We start from the raw sequence: 21639 nt of genomic DNA, 5'->3' as shown, positions 1-21639 counted from the left end.
CCGAGAGGATTTAGATTCTTTTGGTGCAATCAGGAAAGGAAGCCGTTGCCCCAAGCCGTCCCGTGGACAAGCTTTCCACTCCGCTCCAGGGAGTTTATTTAACTCGGCGAGCAGCTCTTGGAAAGCTTTGAATATTCTCACCGTATACTATCACATTCACAGTTCATATCTACCATTTGCATAACCAGGATCATCTCGCGCAATCTTTCCACATTCAAAATGCCCTCCACCAAAGTCGCCGTTCTGAGTCCCAATGCTCCAGCTCCAAGCCCGCTTATGTCCCAGGGCATCGTCAGCAACGGCATGCTCTACTGCTCGGGGAGTCTGGGTATCGATCCGAAGACTGGGAAGTTTGTTGACGGGGATGCGTCGGATAGGACTGTAAGCCAGGCCAGCCCGATTACCAAACTTCACTTCCAATATATATAAACACACTTACTATATGCTTCCCGAATGCCGGTCTTGATCATGACATAAAGTCTGTAAGCTAACTATATATGTCTCAGGTCCAAGCCCTCCGGAACCTTGAGCAAGTCCTCATCGCAGGCGGAAGTGATCTGAGTAAAGTCGTTAAAGTTACCATCTTCCTTTCGAGTATGCAGCATTATGCGAAGCTCAATGAGGGGTATGCGAAGGTTTTCGTTCCGGGGGTTGGTGTTCAGCCGGTAAGTTGGTCCCTCTAACTACCCTACCCTGCCATCGTCATCTACATTGGAATATACATGGGGCTCATGCGCACATGTAGTGTCGGACTTGTGTGGCTGTCGCAGAGCTTCCATTGGGTGCTGAGTTGGAGATTGAACTTGTGGCGCATCTCTAGATTGGAGGGGCGTGTATACTAGGTGTCTGTAGTGAATTTCAATGGCATATATATGAATATTTGACTTACAGTTCGAGCCCGATATAGCAGTCCTCTAGGCTGCGCATAGATTGGTTCTAAAGTAAATATAGACGTCGAGCCTCCGCACGATTAGCCTGTTGATCCTTTCAAGTATGGCAGTGAGATGGGTGCTAAGGGAAATGCTCACAAAGAAGGCTTACAAATATCATAACCAACAATGCACATTGTAGTATTGTATCCAGGTGACACCAATGTGTGGTTCAGGGAAGATTTCAGTAGACATCTTTGACTGTTGCGTGTCTCGATATGTATTAGACGAAACTCAGAGCCGCTATCCTCCAAACGTGTCATGAAGAAGTAACCGTGTCAGGTCCAGCCAGCTCACAGCGCACAATCAATGCCAATGAAACGGGGGCGTCACTCTTTATTCCCGCCACAAAGAAATGTTAACGCGTTTGTATCGCAACACAATGAACACACTGGACCAAACGACGCTGGACGAACATAAATATCTGCCACCGTCCACCCCTCAAAATCCAGCTCATCACCAACAACAACATCAAAATGGGTGCAGCAACTTCAAAGACCGCAAGCTTTCCCTTATTCAGTCTTCCTGAGGAACTAACCCTCGAGGTTGTTCGATATCTCAACCCCAAAGATCAGGCCCGGTTGGCGGCAACGTCCAACGACGCCCACCGCATCGTTACCGGTTAACTGTACAAGCTTTCCCCGGAAGGCTTCCAGCGAGTCTACGAATGGGCCTGTGCCAATGATGAGACTAGCACCCTTCAAAACCTCTACCTTGCGACAGGATCTACCCTCAAGAACAATCCGAAGTTGGGAAAGGACCCTCTTTATTGCGCCTGCCGAAAGGGCGATAACACATTGATCAATATCTTGCTCGATGCAGGAGTTTCGTTAATCTATCGTCCAAGCTCTGCGTATCCGACCCAACCGTTAGCGGTTGCTGCCCTCCACGACCACTTGCCTACGATTGAATTGCTGCTATCAAGGGGTGCCAAGTGGCAACCCCTCGACTTTGAAGGAATGTTCCAGCTTATCGTGACGATGGCTCGTTATTGCACTCGAGCTTTAGTCAAAGGGGGATTGAATCTGCAAGAAGTTGACGACGAAGGCAACGGGTTTCTGCATCACGCTTGCCAGATGCAAAACCGCTCTGCCGTAACTTCAATCCTTGAAATTGAAGTTCTCCTCGATCTCGGCCTGGACATCAACAAGTTGAATAAGGCGGGTCGGACCCCTCTGTACTCGGCCATTAGAGCCGGTGCTCACCAGCGAGTGAACTTCTTGCTCTCCCAAGGTGCTGATCCGAATGCAGGGTCTGATGGTAATACACCGCTTCACGCTTTCATGAAGTTTGGCAAAGACCCCTATCAGGCTGTTAGATCTCTTTTAACGGCTGGAGCAACCCTGAGCGGCAAGGCTGGCCTTGAGATCTTGAAAGAAGCATCTCACAAAGGCCTATCCCAGTCAGCCAAAGCCTTGATTGAAGCCTGGAACCGACAGAACAAAGCATCTGACCAAACCACCCGTGACCTCCTGTTACTGGCAATATGCACGGCGGGCGATGTGTCGCAGCTTGAAAACAGCTTGCACACTGACATCAAAGGTGTCAATGTTGATTGCAACATCGACGGCATGACACCACTTATTGCTGCTGTTAATACTGACCAGATCAACATGATTAAATTCCTCATTCCAAAGATCTCGAGCTTTGATACTCTTAACAAGGACGGTCACACTGCACTGCATATCGCCATTCGGGGCAAGTCTGAGGACGCTATTCGCCTGCTGTTACCACATACCACACGACTGAATGCATTCGACAGCCGACGACGCTTCCCCTTAAGCGATGCCGTTGAATTTCAGTCCCCCAGCATTGTAGCGTTGCTGCTCGACAGGATGATGCAAGCCAATGAGCCAAATACGAAGCTGACAGCAGACATCGTCACACCCGCACTGTCCGATGCCATTAAACTCAGCAAGATAGAGATGGTGCAACTATCTCTGACCAAATGTAAGCGCCTGCTCCAAACTGAGTGCCGCAGCGCGAGTTTTCTTTTTGATGCAATTGTACGTGGTCAAGAGGACATCGCAATTGAGCTCCTCAAATGGGGTACCAGCCCCAACGGCCTCGACAAGGAAGGCCGGACACCCCTGATGAAAGCGGTAATGGGTGGCTTGCCGCGTGTGGTGAAAGCGCTGTTCTACACCAAGGGCCTTGTGATGACGACCACGTCACCGCTCGACGAGACTGCATTGACGTTGGCTGTCACGCGCAATCGACCTGAGTTCGTCCGTCTGTTCCTAGGAACGGGTCTATCCCCCAAGCGCCCTGTGCATTTCAAGGATCACAACGAGTTGCGCCGCTACAACGAGTCCCTCACGAATGGTAACGGCGCGATGCCCCGTGACTTCTTGTTTTTCGAGGCAGTCCGCCATGGATTAGTCGAGATCGTCGAAATCTTGATCCCCTACGTTGATGTCGAGGCCACAAGCAATGTGTACCCGGGAAGAACTGCACTGCACTTGGCTGCTGATGGCGGTCACGTTGCCGTAATCGACCTGTTGGTGGATATTGGGAAGGCCCGTCCAACTCGTCAAGATGCGAATGGCATGACTGCTTTGGATATTCTGAGACAACGATTCCCGTCTTTATCAAGGGAAATTGTGGAGAAGCTGAGTCGCACTTGACAAGCAGAAGATGCAGTCCCTGAGACAATACCTGATGTCTTCCCAGAGTCTCCTACTTTGAACTTGGAGCATGTTTGATGTTATTTATCGTGCTTCTTTTCATTACTTTTCCAACCATTTTTTGCTACCGTCGTTGCTTTCCTTCTGCTTGTTTGCGTTATATCAAGACTCTGTCGAACTGTGCTCAATAAGCTTTGATATTTCCGCTTGGCGAACGTAAGGCATCACGGGACAATCAAGAGCTCAATAGAGATATATTAATGGAAAATAGAACGCTTGATGTCGTGGTGTCACAGCCCCTGTCACTCTGGATTGTACGTAGAGCTCGGTATTCAGTCAACGAAAGGGTCTTGATCCGTCTGTAGAGACTGGTGTATACTTAATTGAGCGGATCACCCGGACGAGGAGAGGTGAACAGACGCAATGCGAGCTGCCAGGATTCTTTTAACTGTAGAGGCATCCAGTTGGCTACATGCGTAGCTGATACAATGCCATTTTGCCCGGCTTTCCCTATTTACATCATAGCAGTGAGAACCTTGGAATATGCAATGACTGTCTTGAAAGGGTCCGCGCTAACGCAAGTTGATTATGCTCGACCCACGAGTAGGGGCGGATCTGCTCCACACTCTGCACCTGTATCTCCGGTTGCTTCGCTATATCCGGCAGCATGCCATGCCACAGGCACAGTCCTGTCTAAGCTATAGGGCTAGACAGCATTATGATGTCACACTTGAAGTTGCAACACGTTAACCCCAGTACGGGGTATTTTCAGTGGCTGTCGAGAGTGGATGGTGTAAGCCGCATGCGCAGGGTCCACAGTAAACCTACTATCTCCTACGCTCCGTTGGGGGATTTAAGGTCTTTACCACCCGGCAAAGCAGAAAGCTGTTTTGAAAGGGACTTCCTACACTCATCCACAAACCTTAACATCCGAGACAACATGCCAGAACTTAATTTCCACACAGAAGGGAAGACAGTAGTATCAGAATGGGGGAGCACACTCAAGGGTAAAACTGGTATACACCTCCTTTCACCCTCAAGTTCTAAACCCTCGATTCTGATCATTTTCTAGTCGTTATAACAGGTGCCAGCGAAAAGTCCCTAGGCGCGTCGACAGCAACGCATCTCGCGCACGCCAATCCCTCCACTATACTCCTCCTCGCTCGCAGTGAACCAAAGGTCAAACCAGTGATCGACTCAATCAAGGATATCAACCCCTCTATCAAATCCATTTTCATCCCAGTCGAGCTTGATTATTTCGACTCCGTCCGCGCCGCCGCAAAATCTATCCTCGAAAAGGTTGAGAAGATCGATGTCTTGATAAACAATGCAGGCGTCATGGCGATTCCATGGGCGCAGAATAAAAACGGCATCGAAAAGACGTTTGCAATCAACCACCTCGGACATTTTCTATTAACCAAGTTGCTGATGCCCGCTGTCTTGGCTGGTGGAGGAGGAAGGATTGTGAACTTGACCAGCGCAGCATATAAGATGGCACCGGTTGATTTTGGGGATTTGAATTTCTCGGTATGTTATTTCCGTTCTCATCTCTTTGGTTCTATGCCGCTCTTGGCTTTGTCCATATAAACTGACACGAATAGGATGGCGCAACATACAACCGCTTCGCCGCGTACGGGCAGTCCAAAACGGCGAATATCCTTTTCACGAAGGGTCTTGCACGGCGGTTCGAGAAGCAGGGCGTTCGAGCGTATGCTGTGCATCCTGGCTGTATGCTTTCTCTGCACACTCTGCTTTACATATATATGCTAACATTCTCGTCCAGATATTCCCGGTACATCACTCGTCTCGCACCTGCCGGAGCTAGATGGGGCGGAGATGGATAGGGTCGCGAGAGAGAAGACTGGGATCGAATTCGCAGCGGATGAGCCCAAGACGCAGGAGGAGGGTGTTGCAACGACATTAGTCGCTGCGCTGTCTCCCGATTTAGAGGACCACAACGGGGCGTATCTGTCGGACTGTCAGGTTACGGATGTTAGGGAGTACGCGAAGGGTCCTGAGTTGGTTGAGCGGCTGTGGAAGGTCAGTGAAGAATTGGTAGGCGAGACATTCTGATCTACTTCTTCAATAATCTATAATGAAATGATTCCCCATTTGAACGAAGATGAAGCAATTCATGCAGGATCTCGGATAAGTTTCCGAAAGGGGTGCATAGCCGAGCTCGGGGTGCATTAGACCGAGTGTTCAGTCGGAGAAAGACCGAAGTGCCGAGGGCTGTTAATAAGGAGGCACTGCGGGGAACCATCCGACCCCGCCATCTTCCGCTCGTCATTGTCTCTTCTCTTCTTCTCAACTCCCTCCTGAACTCTTTTTTGTAAAATTAAAGTCAACATCCGTAATAATGTCCATCAAAACAGCTATCCAGACTGCCCTGCAGAAGACCACAACAGCCTATGGCTTCTGGTTGACGTAGGTCCTCGATCAATCTCGCAGATCCGAAAGGCAGGAAACTGATTATCTGGCCATACAGACTCCCCGGCGCTGGCGTCGCGAAGACGATCCTCCGATCAACAGCACAGCACGGAAACCGCTTTAGCTGGGTTCTTGTTGACGCCGAGCATGGTCTGATCTCCGACAAGGACTATTACGAGGTTTGACATAGCTGATATTCTTGAGGGGACGAAACTAAGAGATGTAGTTAAATAATGCCGTCGCCTCCGAGGGCGCGAGCCCTCTCGTTCGTGTTCCGTGGGGAGAGGAGTGGCTGATCAAGCGTGCTCTTGATGCTGGTGCCCATGGAATTGTCACCCCTATGTGTCACACCGCGGTACGATAGAAAGCATCCTTTAGCGGTGCGTGTTTGAAGCTAATGTGATGTATAGGAGGATGCTGCAAAGATTGTCTCATACACCAAGTACCCCCCACAAGGCTCGCGAGGATACGGCCCGATGTTCGCCCTGCACTCGTTCCCCGATGTTCCGGCTGCTCAGTATGATGCGGAGGCGGATAAGAGCACCGTTGTCTTTGTGCAGATCGAATCGCGATCTGGTGTTGAAAATGTGGAGAAGATTGTCGCCGTCGAGGGTCTGGATGGCGTGCTGATTGGTGAGTAAATATCATATTTGTCGAGTGCGAATGGTTTTGCTAACAGGTCAATAGGTCCCTTCGACCTCTCCAAGCAGATGGGCGTTCAGCGGGGCGGGAAGGAACATGAGGATGCCATCAAGAGGATCCTGAAGGCCACACACGACGCGGGCAAGAAGGCCGCTATTTTCTGTATGTTCCGCCGTAAATCTTCCAGGGGCATCTACTGACAGATATTTAGCTTCCGATGGCGTTGATGCTCAGAAGCGCGTGGAACAGGGATTCGACTTGGTTTCTATTACCACGGATGTTGCTGTATTGGGTAGCGGCTTCCTGCGAGAGCTTGGCGTCGCCAGCGGGCAGATTGAGGGTGGAAAGCCCCGGGATGGGTACTAGCTTTGACTCATATAGATCGACTAGAGGATATACAACCATCAGAAATGGAATCTCACGTTGTGCTTCTCCCACTAGTATTGACCTGTGCGTTGTCTTCGAAATCAATGACCCAGAGCCTTGGCATTTTGATCCCAGGACGCCATCGCAGCCACGAGAAGATACCGTGTAAGGACGTCGGTGAAGGAAATTACGGACCACACTATCCTGCAGCGTGACATGGGAAAAGAGCGACCGCAGATGTGTGCCGGAGTCCAGACCGTTCCTTCCACTACTGCCCAACCGTAGCTAGCGTCCTGGTTCCCCTTAGATTCGCGCCTCACATCCCCAGCGATCAAGCAGAGCCTCGAAAAACAAAAGATGTCTTTTCTGGCCAGACCGCAGGCCATTCAGGCTGGGCTCGGTCTGGAACACCAGGTCTAGAACATAGCCCTGTTTCCCACGTGGCTTGTGGGCCATGTTGGGAGATTAGGGTGATCAACACACAGGCCCCTGCATCCTTCCTGCCAGACTCATCGATTGCACCCGAAAAGGTACCACAGTATCCGTAGATAGCACTGGGGTCCCCGATATTGTTCTGCTATCGAGGTGATAAAGCACAAACATCATGAAAGCTATTTGTGAGGCTGCGGCGTTGATATGCTGCAGCTCACCCCCTGACCAGTGACAACCCTTCCCAGGGCGTACAAAGCTGGGCTTGCGAACTACGGCGGCCTGGCCCGTCTACTCAAAAGCACAGGCTATGATGGCTTTGTGACGTTTTATCTCGATCTGCATAAGTGTTCTAGACTCTGAAGGGCCGGCCCGCCCTGCTCGGCGGCACCCCCAGACCTTCTCTCCTTACGGCTCATCCCAGCACGGTACATGTCGCGACACACCAAGCCTACGCACAGCTTACTGAGTTGCTAACACATCCTGTTTTACTAAGGTGTTAAAGTTTCATTGGGCCTATTGTTGAACGTGGTATGGACAGCATACGGACCACCTCACCTCATTCCAGGGCAAAGGCATGAAACATCCTAAGAGCACCCCACTCATTGATGTTTTCATTGCAACTAGTAAGATAATCCGAAGTTCTATCGCGTCAATTTACCTCTTCAAATTGCAGCGCGAGGCCTTCAAGGCGCATCTACACCGCCACACTAGGGGACTCAAACCCAGCCTTGCGGGCCTCGGCACAAAGTCCGCCTCCACGAAACAAACCTCGCATGCATGTCAGCACGAACCCTTTTTGCCTTGAAGCTGTTGCGTTGTTGCATATGCTGTTGCCTATCGCGGTGCGAGGGTCCGTGAGGAAAGTACTCTCAACCCATCGAGCTGTAGCCCATGTTCTGGCCCTGGCCCGACCGCATCTAGATTCTCTCCACAGCTGTTCCTAGAGATCTATACCCCTGCAAATGCACCACGGATCGCCCCGTCTAAGCATTCTGTAGAAAGCGAGAAGAAAAAAGCGGATTACACCGCTGCAGCCGCTGCCAAACCAAACCCAGCATGAGCCGGCCATGACTTTTATACCGCCCATGTTTCTTGACTTGATCCTGGCTATATCATTCTGTCCACTCTTATCCTGGCTTTCTGAATCGCATACAGGGTTGAATTTCGTTTGCTATTCCTACCACTCTACAGTCCGCACTACTCTATCTCATTTTTTCTGCTTTCTCCATACAATGACGTGGTCCAAAGAGGAAATCATCGCATTCGTCACCATGTGTATCACCATTCCAACCTTTATTCTCGCTATACTTGGTATTGTGAGCTGCTATCGACGACGACGAAAGAAGACTTCTGGTATGTCCTTCTTCCACTCCTGATCTGAAGAGGTTTTAAGCCCTAAGTGTATCCTCTATCCCACAGGTCAATCGCGTGCGGAACACCCCGGAGAGTTGTCATTACTCTCCTTTCATCACAGCCCGGTCCCTTCAAGCACATCGCCGACGGACGATGGTCGAGATATAGAGAGCGGATGCGTCTGGTACAAACACGTCACAACGAGCAGTGAGTCCTAGCAATATAAGATCTCTACCTGGGGCTCTTTTTGATCATAACGAACCAGCTATATCTCGGTCAGAAACAGTACACATCGGTCAAGGAGCTGTTCACGAATTATGACGCTGCATTATCCAGAGTGCAGCGACGTAATATACCTTGGGGGGGATGTGTAAACTGGAATGTTCTTCATATTCATGAATGCCCTGTTCGTCTCAATAGCGTTATAGATGATCCTTTACCAGTGTATAAATGAGAAGCAATTGGCGGTTTGTTTATATTGTCGTTTCGAGCGTTGGTGTGGTCGCACCAAAAATATATAATCGCAACCGGTAATCGTTTGGCCACGAGAAGACAAAGCCGACGAGAAATAGCAGGCTCAAGTATACTACAAGGCTCTGACTGTTTCTATATCATACCGAAATGCCTCAATATACTTTCAAGGCTGAGATCCCAAGCCATGTACGTGGTGCGCTCATCAAAACCGACGGAGCACCTAGCCTCCGGACTCCGAGGCCCGAGTCGTATCTCGTATCCAGCGATGAGCCAATAGGATTGTTACTATGAGCGGGGCGCGCTGAGCCCCAGCCCCACCCGCACTTTGTTCTCCACCCCCAGCATCTCCAAACGTCCAACGCGCTCAGCCTCCACGACTCCCTCCTGTCCTGCGTCCTGAATATAAACCCCAGAACGGTCCTATATTCTACTACATTTGAAAATCAACATCTGGTCCTACATCCGCACACAGACTAAACACCCGCCACAAGAAGTACCTAGGCCACGCACACAGCATGCCACCCACAGCAAAACGCAAACGCGCAATAACCACAGCCACAACCACAACATCACCCCCAGCCCCCAAACAAACTAAAAAAACCCCACGAAGAGCACCCGAAAAACTTCATTTCACCTCTTCAGAAACAACCCCTCACTCACAACGCCAATCCCCCCTCTTCCACCTCCCCCCGGAACTCCGCAATATCATCTACAGCTACATCTTCACCTTCCCGACTGCAGTCCACATCGCCTACGTCGGCGGCCGAATGAACAGATTTAGGAGTTTCCTCTGCACCGTCCCCAAGAAGGATAGGCTGGAGTTAGAAGAGAATAGAGAACGGCTTTGCTGCCGGTGCGAGATTAATCATCGACTTTGCTCGCCCAGAGACGGCAAGGGCAGCTGGGATGTTCAGCGAAGACCGACGGCAGTGCAGATGAGGGAGAGGAGAGTTGCGGGCTTGTTGAGGAGTTGTAAGATGGTGTATGTTCTTCTTACCTTACCCTTCTCTCAGTTTTTCTTTCTTTCTTAGCTTGATGATTCTCTCGGCACGCTGATGACTGGAATGAATAGGTACACTGAAACCATCGAGATGCTCTATACGACGAATACCTTCTATTTCGAGAATCCACGGACAGTTCTTGAGATGCCGACTCACATGTCGCAGTCAACGCTGAGTTTTTTCCTGGATGTGACCGTTGAATCTCCTCGCTGCGGCGAAGGTACCCCGCCGAGCGCGATGAAACGGTGGGGCGAGGTCCTCGACGCGCTCGGGAAATTCGATCGGCTTGAGTCCCTATGCATTATTCTCCGTCCGATGTGGGGGCTAACTGGGGAGATTGACGATCTTCTGAACCCGATCAAGAAACGCAAGGGGATGTTTCCGGTACCGCCGAGGGTTATTAGCGATCGCGTTGGGAGGATGACGCCTACTATGGCGGGGCAGGGGTGGTGTGTTAGGCATGGGGGTGATAAGCGGAAGGAAGGGAGTAAGGGGATGAATTGGGCTGTTACTTATGCAATCTAATGAGGGTGGTGATGATGGACACCGAGGACGTGTTGCGGATGGGTGTGCTATGTTCACTGGAACAGATTACTGGCTTGTGGTTTGAAACTCATCCACTTCATACTTTGGCGTCAAACGGGATTATAGCTACCTATCAGCTAGAGGTCTACTACTGACACCTCATTTCTTCGCATACTTCCCAGCCAACTCTGCAATCTCTCTCAGCGAAATCTTCCCTAGATCCTTACCGGCCCCGAACCCCGGATCAATGGTCTTACGAAGCCAGTTACGGAATTCCACGACGACAAGCGAGTCGCCTCCATGCACAGATATGGACTCCTGCGGGTTGACACCTTCAACTGCAACACCTGTAAGTTGAGGCACGACGCGTGAGATGGCGCCGACAAGGTCTGTTGTCAAGGTTGGGGTGGATCCTCTAGCGAGAGACTCTAGGATGATGGCTTCGGGTGTTGCTTGTTCCGCCTGTATATGAGTGGTGGGATCTGTGCCTGCTGTGTTTTTGCTTTTTTCGCCCTTTAGCGCCCTCACAGTCGCAGTCTGCCTTGCTGACGTGCGCCAAATTGCCCCTCGCTCAGCCCGGGACACCGAATCGAAGGAGCGAGATAGGCACACATTCGACCATCGACAAGCTTCAGTAATGTTCCAATACTTTGACTGCGATAAGCACTAGGGAAAACCATGGCGAAACGGCGGCGTCTGTCCGTGGAAGAATACACGGTGGGGTGGATCTGCGCGCTTCCCACTGAGCTCGCGGCTGCTCAGGAAATGCTTGACGAGGTCCATGACGGGTTCGATAACCACGACTCAAATAGCATATACACCCTCGGTCGGATCGGCGACCATAATGTTGTGGTCGCTTGCCTCCCCAAAGGCCAGATGGGCACGAACTCCGCCGCTACGGTCGCCGCGCGCCTCCAATCTTCATATCCAGCAATCCGGTTCGCCGTCCTTGTTGGCATCGGCGGAGGCGTCCCATCGGCAAAAGCAGATATCCGCCTTGGTGATGTTGTCGTCAGTCTCCCTGAAAAGATGCATGGCGGAGTTGTGCAGTATGACTTTGGTAAATCTACACCAAATGGTCTGGAGCGGACGGGTCATTTAAACGCTCCACCTAAGGTGCTGCTAGAGGCTGTTGCGAAGCTGCAGGCGAGCCACTTGAGAGGAAAAACTCGGCTACACGAATACCTCGTTTATTTCGAGAAGTTACCAGGCTTCCAGTCACCTGGCCCCGAACGGGACGTCTTGTTCAAGGCCGGCTACGAGCATTCGCTTGGGGAGACTTGCAGCAATAATTGCGACGAAGGGGAACTCATACAGCGGTGTATTCGTGGGGAGAACCCGGTAGTCCACTATGGCACGATTGCGTCCGGCAATCTTGTGATGCGAAAGGGCACTGAACGAGATCACGTTAGTTTGGAGCTTGGAGGGGTGCTCTGTTTTGAGATGGAAGCTGCTGGTCTGATGAACTCTTTTGGTTGCATCGTTATTCGAGGCATATGCGATTATGCCGACTCGCACAAGAACAAGGACTGGCAGCCGTATGCGAGTGCAACGGCTGCGGCATACACAAAGGAGTTACTGGCAGTCATACCGCCAGCTTCTGTGGCAAGGATACGGACTGCAGATAAAGTCTCTAGAGACGAACCAGGTAGCCGAGACCTTATCAGCGGATGACCTTTACTAACCTATTGATATACAGATACAGATCAGCAAGAAACTCTCGGCCGGCTACCATATGTTGCAGAGGCGACATTCAACTCATACCAACGACAACATGAGGCCACTTGCCTTGATAATACCCGCTCCCAGGTTCTCCAGAAAATTAATGACTGGGCCGACAGGCAGGATGGAGCTTCCATTTTTTGGTTAAACGGCTGGGCAGGAATCGGAAAATCAACAATTGCTCGTACAATTACCCGGCAATACCACGACAAAGAACGCCTAGGGGCTAGTTTCTTCTTCTCAAGGGGTGGTGGAGACACCGGCCATGCCAGACAATTTGTCACAACTATTGCCCGGCAGCTCAGTAACTATATTTCGCGACTTCAGTCACCTATGTGCAAAGCGATTGGAGCATGCGTGGACATAGGCTCACAGTCGCTTACGGATCAATGGCGACAGCTTGTTATTCGGCCGTTATCAGACCTAAGTAACGAGTCGAGGCTGCCGCCATATCTCATTGTGCTTGACGCCCTCGACGAATGTGATGACGAACGAAATATCCGAATGATTATACAAATTTTGGGCGAAGCACAAGTCGCCTCGTGTAATCTAATCAAGGTCTTCATCACGAGCAGACCGACCCTTCCTATTGAGCATGAGCTCTTTCGTATCCCTGCAGAGAACCGCTGCAATCTGGTTCTACATCATCTACCTTCTGAGGCACTGCGCCACGATATCTCCATCTATTTACAGCATGAACTACGTCTTATAGCCGGTCATATAGGCTGTGAGTCGTCGTGGCCTGGCTCGAAAACCCTTGACCTCCTAACAGAAAAATCAAGTGGTCTCTTCATATGGTGTGCAACTGCGTGTCGGTTCATCGACGAAGGAGGCCCATTCGCTGAGGAGCGTTTGAACACTGTTCTGCAAGGGGGATCATCAGGCAGTGGTCCAGAGGAGAGCCTCAATAAGATCTATACCTCAGTTCTTTGCAGCGCTGTCCCCGTAGCCTACACGAGACAAGAACAAAGCAAGCTCTATGGTCTGCTTAGACAAGCACTTGGGGCTATTGTCCTCCTGTCGTCTCCACTTCCCCTCGAGTCGGTGTGTAAGCTACTTCAGCTTCGCATGCAGCGCGTCACCTATATGTTGACAAATCTCCATGCGATCCTAGACATTCCCCATGACCCCACTCGAAAAATCCGACTACACCACCCTTCATTTCGCGATTTCTTGCTTGATAAAGACAGGTGTAAAGACGAGAATTTCTGGGTAGACGAGCCACAGGCTCATCATGACTTGGCGCACGGATGCCTGCGACTGATGAGAGCAAACCTCAGAGAGAACATGTATGATCTCGCGACTTACGGCGCGTCCGTAGATGATATTGATGAGACTCAATTGCAGCGAAGCGTCTCGTTGGAGCTTCAATATGCGTGTCTTTTCTGGGTCCATCACATCCAGCGAAGCAATGTTCTGCTAAGTGACAATGACATTGTTCATGATTTCTTGCGGGATCACGTACTCCATTGGCTTGAGGTACTTGGCTGGATGCGCAAAGTACCGGAGGGCATTCGTGCAATACTTTCTTTGGATTCTCTCGCAAAGGTGCGTACATTACGTTTTTCATACCATGGTTGCTAATCCCCGAACTAGGACTCGGACTGCTCTCATCTTCAAGAACTTACCTGGGACGCAAGGCGACTGAGCCAGGCTAATAAGGCTGTTCTTGAAAAATCCCCATTGCAGATATATTTTTCCGCTCTGCTATTTGCACCATCACAGAGCTTGATACGTGTTCGGTTTCAGAATCAACTGCTCCGGTGGCTCACGACCATACCTCGAATCTCAAGTCAATGGAGCCCTGTGCAGCAGACCCTGGAGTGCCAGCTCAATGGCGCTCGGTATTTCACCTTTTCCTCTGATGGCAAGATGCTCGCCTCAACATCAGGTCGCACAGTGCGGCTCTGGGATACCTTAACAGGAGACTGTCTACACATCTTCCAGCCAGCGACAGAGCCGGAGAGCCTTCAACTGGAGGAAACGGCCGAGGGTTTGTCGCTGGAATTTGAAGACTCATGGCCCATATCCCCGGCAACGAAGAGCTGTGAGTTTTCCAAGGATGGGGCCACCCTAGCCGCAGCATGTGGCAAGATGGTGTACATATGGGATGTTGTGACTGGCCAGTGTCTAGGGCGATTGTTGGGACACACTTTGCCAGTTTATCAGCTCGCATTCTCATGCAATGGGCAGACACTGGCAACATCATCAGCTGATAAGACAGTCAGGGCGTGGGATCCATCTGCCAGACAGTGCATACATCTGCTTGAAGGGCATACAGGCCCTATATTTGCGGTTGCTTTCTCACCTGCACCGCATCGGGCAAACACACTTGCATCTGCATCGATTGATGGAACCATACGTGTATGGGACTCACTGACCGGGAGATGTGAACATACCATGAAGACCGACATTCGGATAATCTGCGCACTGGCTTTCTCCCATGATGGAAGCATCCTTGCATCGGCCTGTGGTAACAAGACTAGCACAAGTTTGGAAGAAATTGGCGCAAACACGGTGCAGCTGTGGAGCCCGTCCACTGGACAAAGCCTCTCAAACCTTAGAGGACATATGAGGCCAATCACTGCGATCGCCTTCTCCCCTAATAGTAGCATGTTAGCTTCCTCAGGTGAAGACGCGACTGTTAGGCTGTGGGACCCCATTACTGGTCAATGCTTAAGGGTCCTCCAAAATCATGGTTGGGCAAGTGACGTTAGGTTCTCAATGGACGGAAAGGTGCTGGCATCAGCAGCCTGGTATTACGGGAATGAAGTACGGCTCTGGGACCCTGTCGATGGTACACTCTTGCGAGTACTGAGTGGACACACAAGCTGGGTCATTGGAGTGACCTTCGCACCTCCATTGCAAGACGGCAACAGTGTCCTTGCATCAGGGTCTTATGATGATACCGTGCTGATATGGGATGTGTCAGCTGAGCAAGTTTCGGAGGCGGCCGAGCGGCGATATGATGGATACTGCGGGATTGCTACATCGCCCGAAGGAACAAAAATGGCAACGCAACATGAAAACACCATTCAAATCTGGGATACTATAAGTGGGAATCTTATGCGGCAACTAAAGGTCCCTAAAGGGAAGGTGTCTTGGTTTTTCTTCCTTTCTTCTGGGGAAACGCTGCTGTCAATGTTAGAAGGGCAGGGTGCAATACTGTGGGATTTGTCCGCTGGAAGGTGTTTAATGACCATTCCCAACAAACATGACAAATATATACTCCCGACCTTGGGAGATCGGGTGGTAGTAGTGAACAACAAGACAAAGAAGGTATGGGACCGGTCAAATGGGCAATGCATGGCATCGTTGAAGGAGTGCACCGGATCAATAGACCGGGCTACCTTGTCTCCTGACGGGCAAAGAATGGCCACGGCGAATAGTAAAACAGTCCAGGTCTGGGATCTATTCAGCGGCCAGTGCACACACACCATTCATCGAAATACAGATCAAGGAGGCGGAGCTGTGTTTTCACCCGACAACCAGAAGCTGGCAAACTTGACGACAAGGCTATCAATCTCTGGAGCCTAGCTACAGGGCAATGCTTACAGACATTCGAGGGCCACGCCAATATGGCCAGCCGAGTTGTTTTTACAAAGGATGGCAAGCTCTTGTTCTCTGCATCGGGTTGGCCGGGTGGCGACTGGACCTACTCCAGGACTTACTCGGCGCATAACTCCCTGCGACTGTGGGACACAATGACCGGGAAGTTTTTGTACACACTCGACGACATCCCTGCAATTGAGAGCCTTTCATTTTCGGATGACGATCAAATCCTCAGAACAAATATTGGCACCCTTAAGCTGCATCGATCAGATGATAGGTTGAGCGTTCGATTCGATGGGCTATTTATCAGAAGACAGTGGGTCACATACAAGGGCGATAATTTTCTTTGGCTGCCGCCAGAGTACAGGCCTCGATACATGGCTGTTTGTGGCAATATGGTTGTCCTTTTACTTAACCTCCAGAAGCAGATGATATTTTTGGATTTGATCCTTGATTAGTGTTACCAGATGGCTCCGGAAGAGATACCAATACCATGAAGTAATAACATTATCTATTGGGGTATCAGAAAATTACCCTAGCATTCCCAGACATCTCAAAAGCCTCGATCCACCCCTCAAGCGGCTCTCTTTGCTAGTAGGTAAACCCAACAGCCCTCAACCTCCTGAACTCACATGCCTATGGAACCCATGCCACCAGGAAACGGTATACAATTGTTTACTCCTAGCACCAACCCCAAGTGTCAGCGCTTTCGGTTTCCCGTTCTACAATTATAGATGATGATACATGTCGATGTACTCGCTCGGCTCTATGGCCTCTTCCCCAGTAGCATTCGCACGAGGCTTATCCTCTGTCAGCCTAAGCGACCCCGCAATAGCCGGCTGAATCTCCTTCGCACTAGTCGGCTCGTCCTGATCCGGCATGATAATTAGCTTGCCTTCATATTCATCCCTAGTCGGTGCAGCAGAAATGGCAATCTGGCCGAGGATCTTTACAGAGGCAAACGTACACTGCGATCTATACCCCACCTCGCTCCGCGTAATTGAGATGGGGATTTCGATTTTGGTGGCCAGCGTATTCTGTCTATCACGCACCTACTCAATCCGTGGATGGATTGACCCGCATCTTACCCAAGTCGCGCGACTGTAAAGCAGCCTCACCCGAAGTTTACCTATTTGCAGGGGACGGCACCCATGCAACCTCTGGCCACGCGAAACCCACTTGCCGGCTAGTTAATTATATGGTGGCTGACCACATGCGAATCCCATTTGTTGTACGTTTTTTTGTAGCGACCGCAGGGAGACCCGCAAGCGTCGCGAGCATGTCGGCTAGCGAGCGGAGCAAGTATAAGTTTTTTGTTCATTCGGTCAAATAAACGGCTGTCACTACTAACCCTACTAGGCGGGCAGTGGGTTGAAGCACTAGCGGGTCCACGATGGAAGTATAGTAATCCTTGCTATTAAGCACCTGAATATGTTAGTTTTCTTTCTATACCGCGCTGCTGTCCACAGTGGACTCCCTCCTGAACTCCCCAATCCCACCCTCCCCCTTCCCATCTGTATCGCATATCTCCCTGCCATCCAATATGCTCTCAGACATTAGTACCGCTGTCCCCACTGTGTTGGATGGGTACACTGGCAGCGCCCACCATTTTGTGTTTCTGGTTGGGTACTACTATTTCGCTGTCGTCTTTCGAGCTGTGTTGTCTGCGGTATAGTGTCGGCTCAACTAGTACTACGGACTGCTCAGAATAGCAAAGGTAAGCTTCCTGTTGAGGATCACATTGCTATTCTGCTGGTTATTACCGGTAGTTGCTGCCATCCAGCCGAGCTCTCGTGACAGTTTAGAAGCCTGAATCACAACAACATAAATGATCTCATCTTTCCTATCTACTACTATGCATATCGCTTTCATGGTAATTCCTGTTCACAGACTGAATAGTCGTCCCGTCATCCATGAGAGATAGCAGTGAGCTGCTCTTATACCTTCCGCCAAACCTCCTGTTTCTGCTTTGATGCATCACCCAATACGTCGGTGAACAACGTCGTAACCAAGAGTTGCTGATCCGTCTTCTTCATGAAGTCGATAAACACCCGGTAGTTGATTCCCCGAAAAACTGGGTAGTTGCAAATTTCGATGTCGTAACGCAAGGCTGGTCCAAGGGTTGTCAGCTCAATGGAGAACTTCCCACTGTAGGAGCAAGACCGCCTCGCCGACTCGGCTAGCTCAGCTGCCCCTGAAGTCCAGGGCTCATCGCCTCCAAATGGAGCCTGCCCCGGAATCGCAACAAGGCCATTCATATACCCATCCGCAGTGAAAATCATCTGGCCATCAAGGGTGGGTCCCCACGGCTGTATCTTCTGGGTCCGATTCGCCGTCTCAACCATGCTGAATTCTAGGATACTCCAAACACCAACGAGATTGTCGCGGATGGACTTCATGATAGGGCTTTTCGGAATACTCAAGCTGCTTGGGTTGTATCCAATCACATCATAGGTGGCCGGTTTGTCGTTGCAGAACGTGGTCCGATCCGGAGTAGCTATCTCGTGTGGGCCTAGCTCTGCTTGGAATAAAGATTTGAAATTCCGATCAATATCCTCGGGGCTCCCAAACTTTTCCGCCACAAGCACCATTGCTTCTTTGCGGACTGCGTCTAGAAGACGGGTGCGGAGAAGCTCCAGTGTTTTCTCGCCGCCGCGCGTGCTGTCCATGATAGCGGAGCTAATGAAGGAGATATAAAGGCGTTGAATAATATAGAGAATGTTTCTGGAAAGCTAAGGCTGGGCTGTGAGGTATTGCAGGAAACTGCATATAAAGATAAAATCTTGAATGGCAAAGCCATGGAAATCACGTATAGGAGAAAGAACAGGGCCCTTAATATAAACAGTAGTCATGTAGTGATAGAGAAATTGACTCCCGCCGCCCAATTCCCTGTGTCGCGTTATCACGTTCTAGGCCTATGCCGATGATGCTACGACAGTCTGTTGCTTGATCAAACCTGTCTTTCAATCTTTGGTGATCTCAATAAGTTACAGCAGGCCTTGCATCGATCAGTAGCGGTGTAGCAAATCTTAGACCAGCAAAATTTATCGAGATTGACTTTTCTCGGAAACATCATCTGAACAGATTACGTAGGTATTGGCGTAATCCAGCTGCCAAGAGGATTACCTGCATGTTTCAAGAGCAGCGCTGCGTGAAATCTTGTGTATCCTGAGGTTAATGCATGATCTCGTGCAGACGAAAACCTAATATTAAGTTCAAGTGGGCCAGCTACTTCATGCAAAGAAGGGTCATGAAGGTGAACAAAGGCACCTTGGTAAGTAACTCAGCCAGAATTGAGAAATGGCCTCCAGATTCTGTGAGATGTACACTAGTCAACCCTAGATAGATTAGTTGTTATGCCTGTCTTGGACATTGCTCTCAACCGGTGATCATCATCAGCTGGGGAGTCTCTGCCTGCTTCTTGTGGAGGGCCGTACTATCGCTGGCGCTGATCCCAAGGCCTGTCGGACTGAATGTTACTGAATACCATACAAACAGCACGTTCTGTAGCAGTACAAGCACAAGGGGTTAAGGTTTTACTTCATTGAGCTTCATGAAGCCGAAGGCTTACAGCTATATTCAAATTAACTGCAGTGCCACCATCTAATGTAAGCCACATCTTTGGTGACACCAGGCATCCACAAAATCTCAACTCAAACCTTTACCGCATTCCCAAGATCAGAGAACAATGATTCACCGCTTATGATGCGCTTGCGCATGTGGCTACTACTGACTTGAATGGACGCGCTTTCCATGATCTGAGTATCTTGGTTTGTACAGCCAGTCTGGAGCCCCTTCTTGGCCTCATCGTGCCAATTGCTGCGTTAGGACAGACCCACTACATGTATCTTGGGTCTACGTACGTGTTGAACAGGTAGGTGCAGCTAAAAGTATCTGGCGAGTAAAGCAGCCATGGCCTCCTTGCTAGGGAAGGTGAAGAGGGAGCATGGAGTGGACTCATTCCCCTTGCTCTCGAGTCCATGCCATAATTATCACACCGAAGTGGCTAGAAGTATTGCGCTTTTGATTCAAGGTCGTCACAATATCTCTTGAAATCCCCTACGTAGGTTTTCCAGCCCTATCGTAAACCTGCTGTGGATACGGCGAAGCAAAATTCCCTTCTGTAAACAGTCTTCCAAATTGGTGGTCTCTGGACCAATTCAATATGCCTCCCTAAATTACCTGTTCACGTCTTCATGTCTCTCCTCGTTTCTATATGGTGGCAAAATTGAAAGATCTCATATCTCTCGACCAGGTCTTACCGTATCTCAGCCGGGGTTGATTGTTGGTCATTTCAAGTAATACATGCATGATGCAGTCGATGAATTGGTATGTGTAAGGGCTTGCACTGGCTATGCCTATAAATGCTTGGTTGACCCGAGCCAAGCAGCTCTCGATTATAGTACAATATCGTTCTATTCTCTGACATATTGATATCATGACGCTTTCTACCCCAACCAATAACAGAAAGCTGGCCAGGACTCTTACCAACAAAACATGGCTATGCTGTATTACTGTCTGTGGCTGCCTCTCAGCCGTTCTTCTTATAATTGGCCTCGCCACCTCGAGAAACATCCCCCCCACGAGACCATGGTGGGATGCCGAAAAAGTCAAGACGCATTATGCAACCTATCAGAAAGGCACTAAAGCTGCGACTCTATTCCTCTTCGTGTCCGGGGCCCTCTTCCTTCCCTACTCGACTGCAATCACTAGCCAGATTCGACTTATTCCAAATGTGGACCCAGCAATTGCAAATCTCCAGCTCGCCAGCGCAACAGCTGGCGTTTGGGTCTGGATGATGTCGGCTATTTTTATGTCCCTATTGGGGTTCCGTGACTATAGTGCTGAATTGGTACAATTCATCAACGATGCTATGTGGATGTCACTCCTTCTGACCTGGCCGCTGTTCTGGGTGCAGTTCTGGACCATTGCTTGGGCAATCTTCGCCGATCAGAGTGCTGATCCGGTGTTTCCGAGGGTCATGGGATGGGTTAACTTCCTTGCACCGATCGTGCTTGCTTTGGGATCGGGGGCACACATACACCACACCGGCCCCTTGGCCTGGAATGGTGGATTGGTATTCTGGCCCACCGTTGTTGTCTTCGGGGTGGAGATGAACTGTTCTTGTTGGTACATTCTCCGGAATATTCGACGGAACAGATATTGATAGGTATCCGAGCGGACTTGCGTTGAGGGCCAAAGCCTTGTTGAGCCCATCCTGAGTATGCCAGTGGAGTGATGGAGAAACGACGGATGAGTTAGAGTAGGCCCGCTCAGTGCTCCTACCTCTTATTCTCTCTTTGTCGTTTTTGCTTTCTTTGGGCTGCAGTATCTGTTGATCTGGATATTCTTTGACCAGCATCTATGTGTGGTTAGCTTTTGCTTTTGCCACTCACTATGTCAACATTCAAGTTATCTTCTGGTTATATGAATGGGATCTATGTTCAGGGTCTCCGCCCACAATGATTCTGACGATTGCGGTGTGACAGAGTACTTTCACGTAGTATCACAGTTAGTCGATCCACATTGCTGTTTCTATCTAATTGCTTAACCATGCACCCGCTCTTGCTATGTTACTTTCAGTCT

General features: G+C 50.1%; 7 protein-coding genes across 7 annotated transcripts; all 7 read left to right on the top strand.

Moving 5' to 3' along the window:
- Positions 1–219: 219 nt before the first annotated feature.
- On the top strand, positions 220–3556 carry BJY04DRAFT_221303 (ankyrin repeat-containing domain protein; the record flags this gene model as incomplete). The annotated part of the gene is made up of 3 exons (XM_073717074.1): positions 220–381; positions 507–665; positions 1565–3556. 3 exons carry the CDS (start codon positions 220–222, stop codon positions 3554–3556), a joined length of 2313 nt encoding a protein of 770 aa, XP_073567971.1.
- A 921-nt stretch (positions 3557–4477) lies between these two features.
- BJY04DRAFT_229895 (uncharacterized protein) lies at positions 4478–5629 on the top strand (the record flags this gene model as incomplete). Its single annotated transcript, XM_073719154.1, has 4 exons — positions 4478–4572; positions 4629–5083; positions 5158–5284; positions 5340–5629. Exons 1-4 carry the CDS (start codon positions 4497–4499, stop codon positions 5627–5629), a joined length of 948 nt encoding a protein of 315 aa, XP_073567970.1. The 5' UTR covers positions 4478–4496.
- Positions 5630–5852: 223 nt separating this feature from the next.
- BJY04DRAFT_229893 (HpcH/HpaI aldolase family protein) lies at positions 5853–6994 on the top strand (the record flags this gene model as incomplete). Its single annotated transcript, XM_073719153.1, has 6 exons — positions 5853–5983; positions 6045–6165; positions 6213–6341; positions 6397–6619; positions 6674–6790; positions 6840–6994. The coding sequence occupies exons 1-6, from the start codon at positions 5916–5918 to the stop codon at positions 6992–6994; spliced, it is 813 nt and encodes a 270-aa protein (XP_073567969.1). The 5' UTR covers positions 5853–5915.
- A 1433-nt stretch (positions 6995–8427) lies between these two features.
- On the top strand, positions 8428–9367 carry BJY04DRAFT_196373 (uncharacterized protein). The gene is made up of 3 exons (XM_073712350.1): positions 8428–8779; positions 8846–8986; positions 9045–9367. Exons 1-3 carry the CDS (start codon positions 8494–8496, stop codon positions 9098–9100), a joined length of 483 nt encoding a protein of 160 aa, XP_073567968.1. The 5' UTR covers positions 8428–8493; the 3' UTR covers positions 9101–9367.
- Positions 9368–9669: 302 nt separating this feature from the next.
- On the top strand, positions 9670–11384 carry BJY04DRAFT_114445 (uncharacterized protein). Its single transcript, XM_073708217.1, has 2 exons — positions 9670–10235; positions 10326–11384. Exons 1-2 carry the CDS (start codon positions 9769–9771, stop codon positions 10777–10779), a joined length of 921 nt encoding a protein of 306 aa, XP_073567967.1. The 5' UTR covers positions 9670–9768; the 3' UTR covers positions 10780–11384.
- Positions 11385–11457: 73 nt separating this feature from the next.
- Positions 11458–15697, top strand: BJY04DRAFT_221299 (uncharacterized protein; the record flags this gene model as incomplete). Its single annotated transcript, XM_073717073.1, has 4 exons — positions 11458–12427; positions 12479–14049; positions 14098–15597; positions 15650–15697. 4 exons carry the CDS (start codon positions 11458–11460, stop codon positions 15695–15697), a joined length of 4089 nt encoding a protein of 1362 aa, XP_073567966.1.
- A 4771-nt stretch (positions 15698–20468) lies between these two features.
- On the top strand, positions 20469–21339 carry BJY04DRAFT_196363 (uncharacterized protein). Its single transcript, XM_073712349.1, has one exon. It carries the CDS (start codon positions 20492–20494, stop codon positions 21218–21220), a length of 729 nt encoding a protein of 242 aa, XP_073567965.1. The 5' UTR covers positions 20469–20491; the 3' UTR covers positions 21221–21339.
- The last annotated feature ends 300 nt before the right edge of the window (positions 21340–21639 follow it).

The sequence above is a fragment of the Aspergillus karnatakaensis genome (assembly GCF_047715665.1).
Source record: "Aspergillus karnatakaensis strain CBS 102800 unplaced genomic scaffold BJY04scaffold_48, whole genome shotgun sequence".
Classification (NCBI taxonomy): domain Eukaryota; kingdom Fungi; phylum Ascomycota; class Eurotiomycetes; order Eurotiales; family Aspergillaceae; genus Aspergillus; species Aspergillus karnatakaensis.
This window is presented reverse-complemented; position numbering and strand designations above follow the sequence as displayed.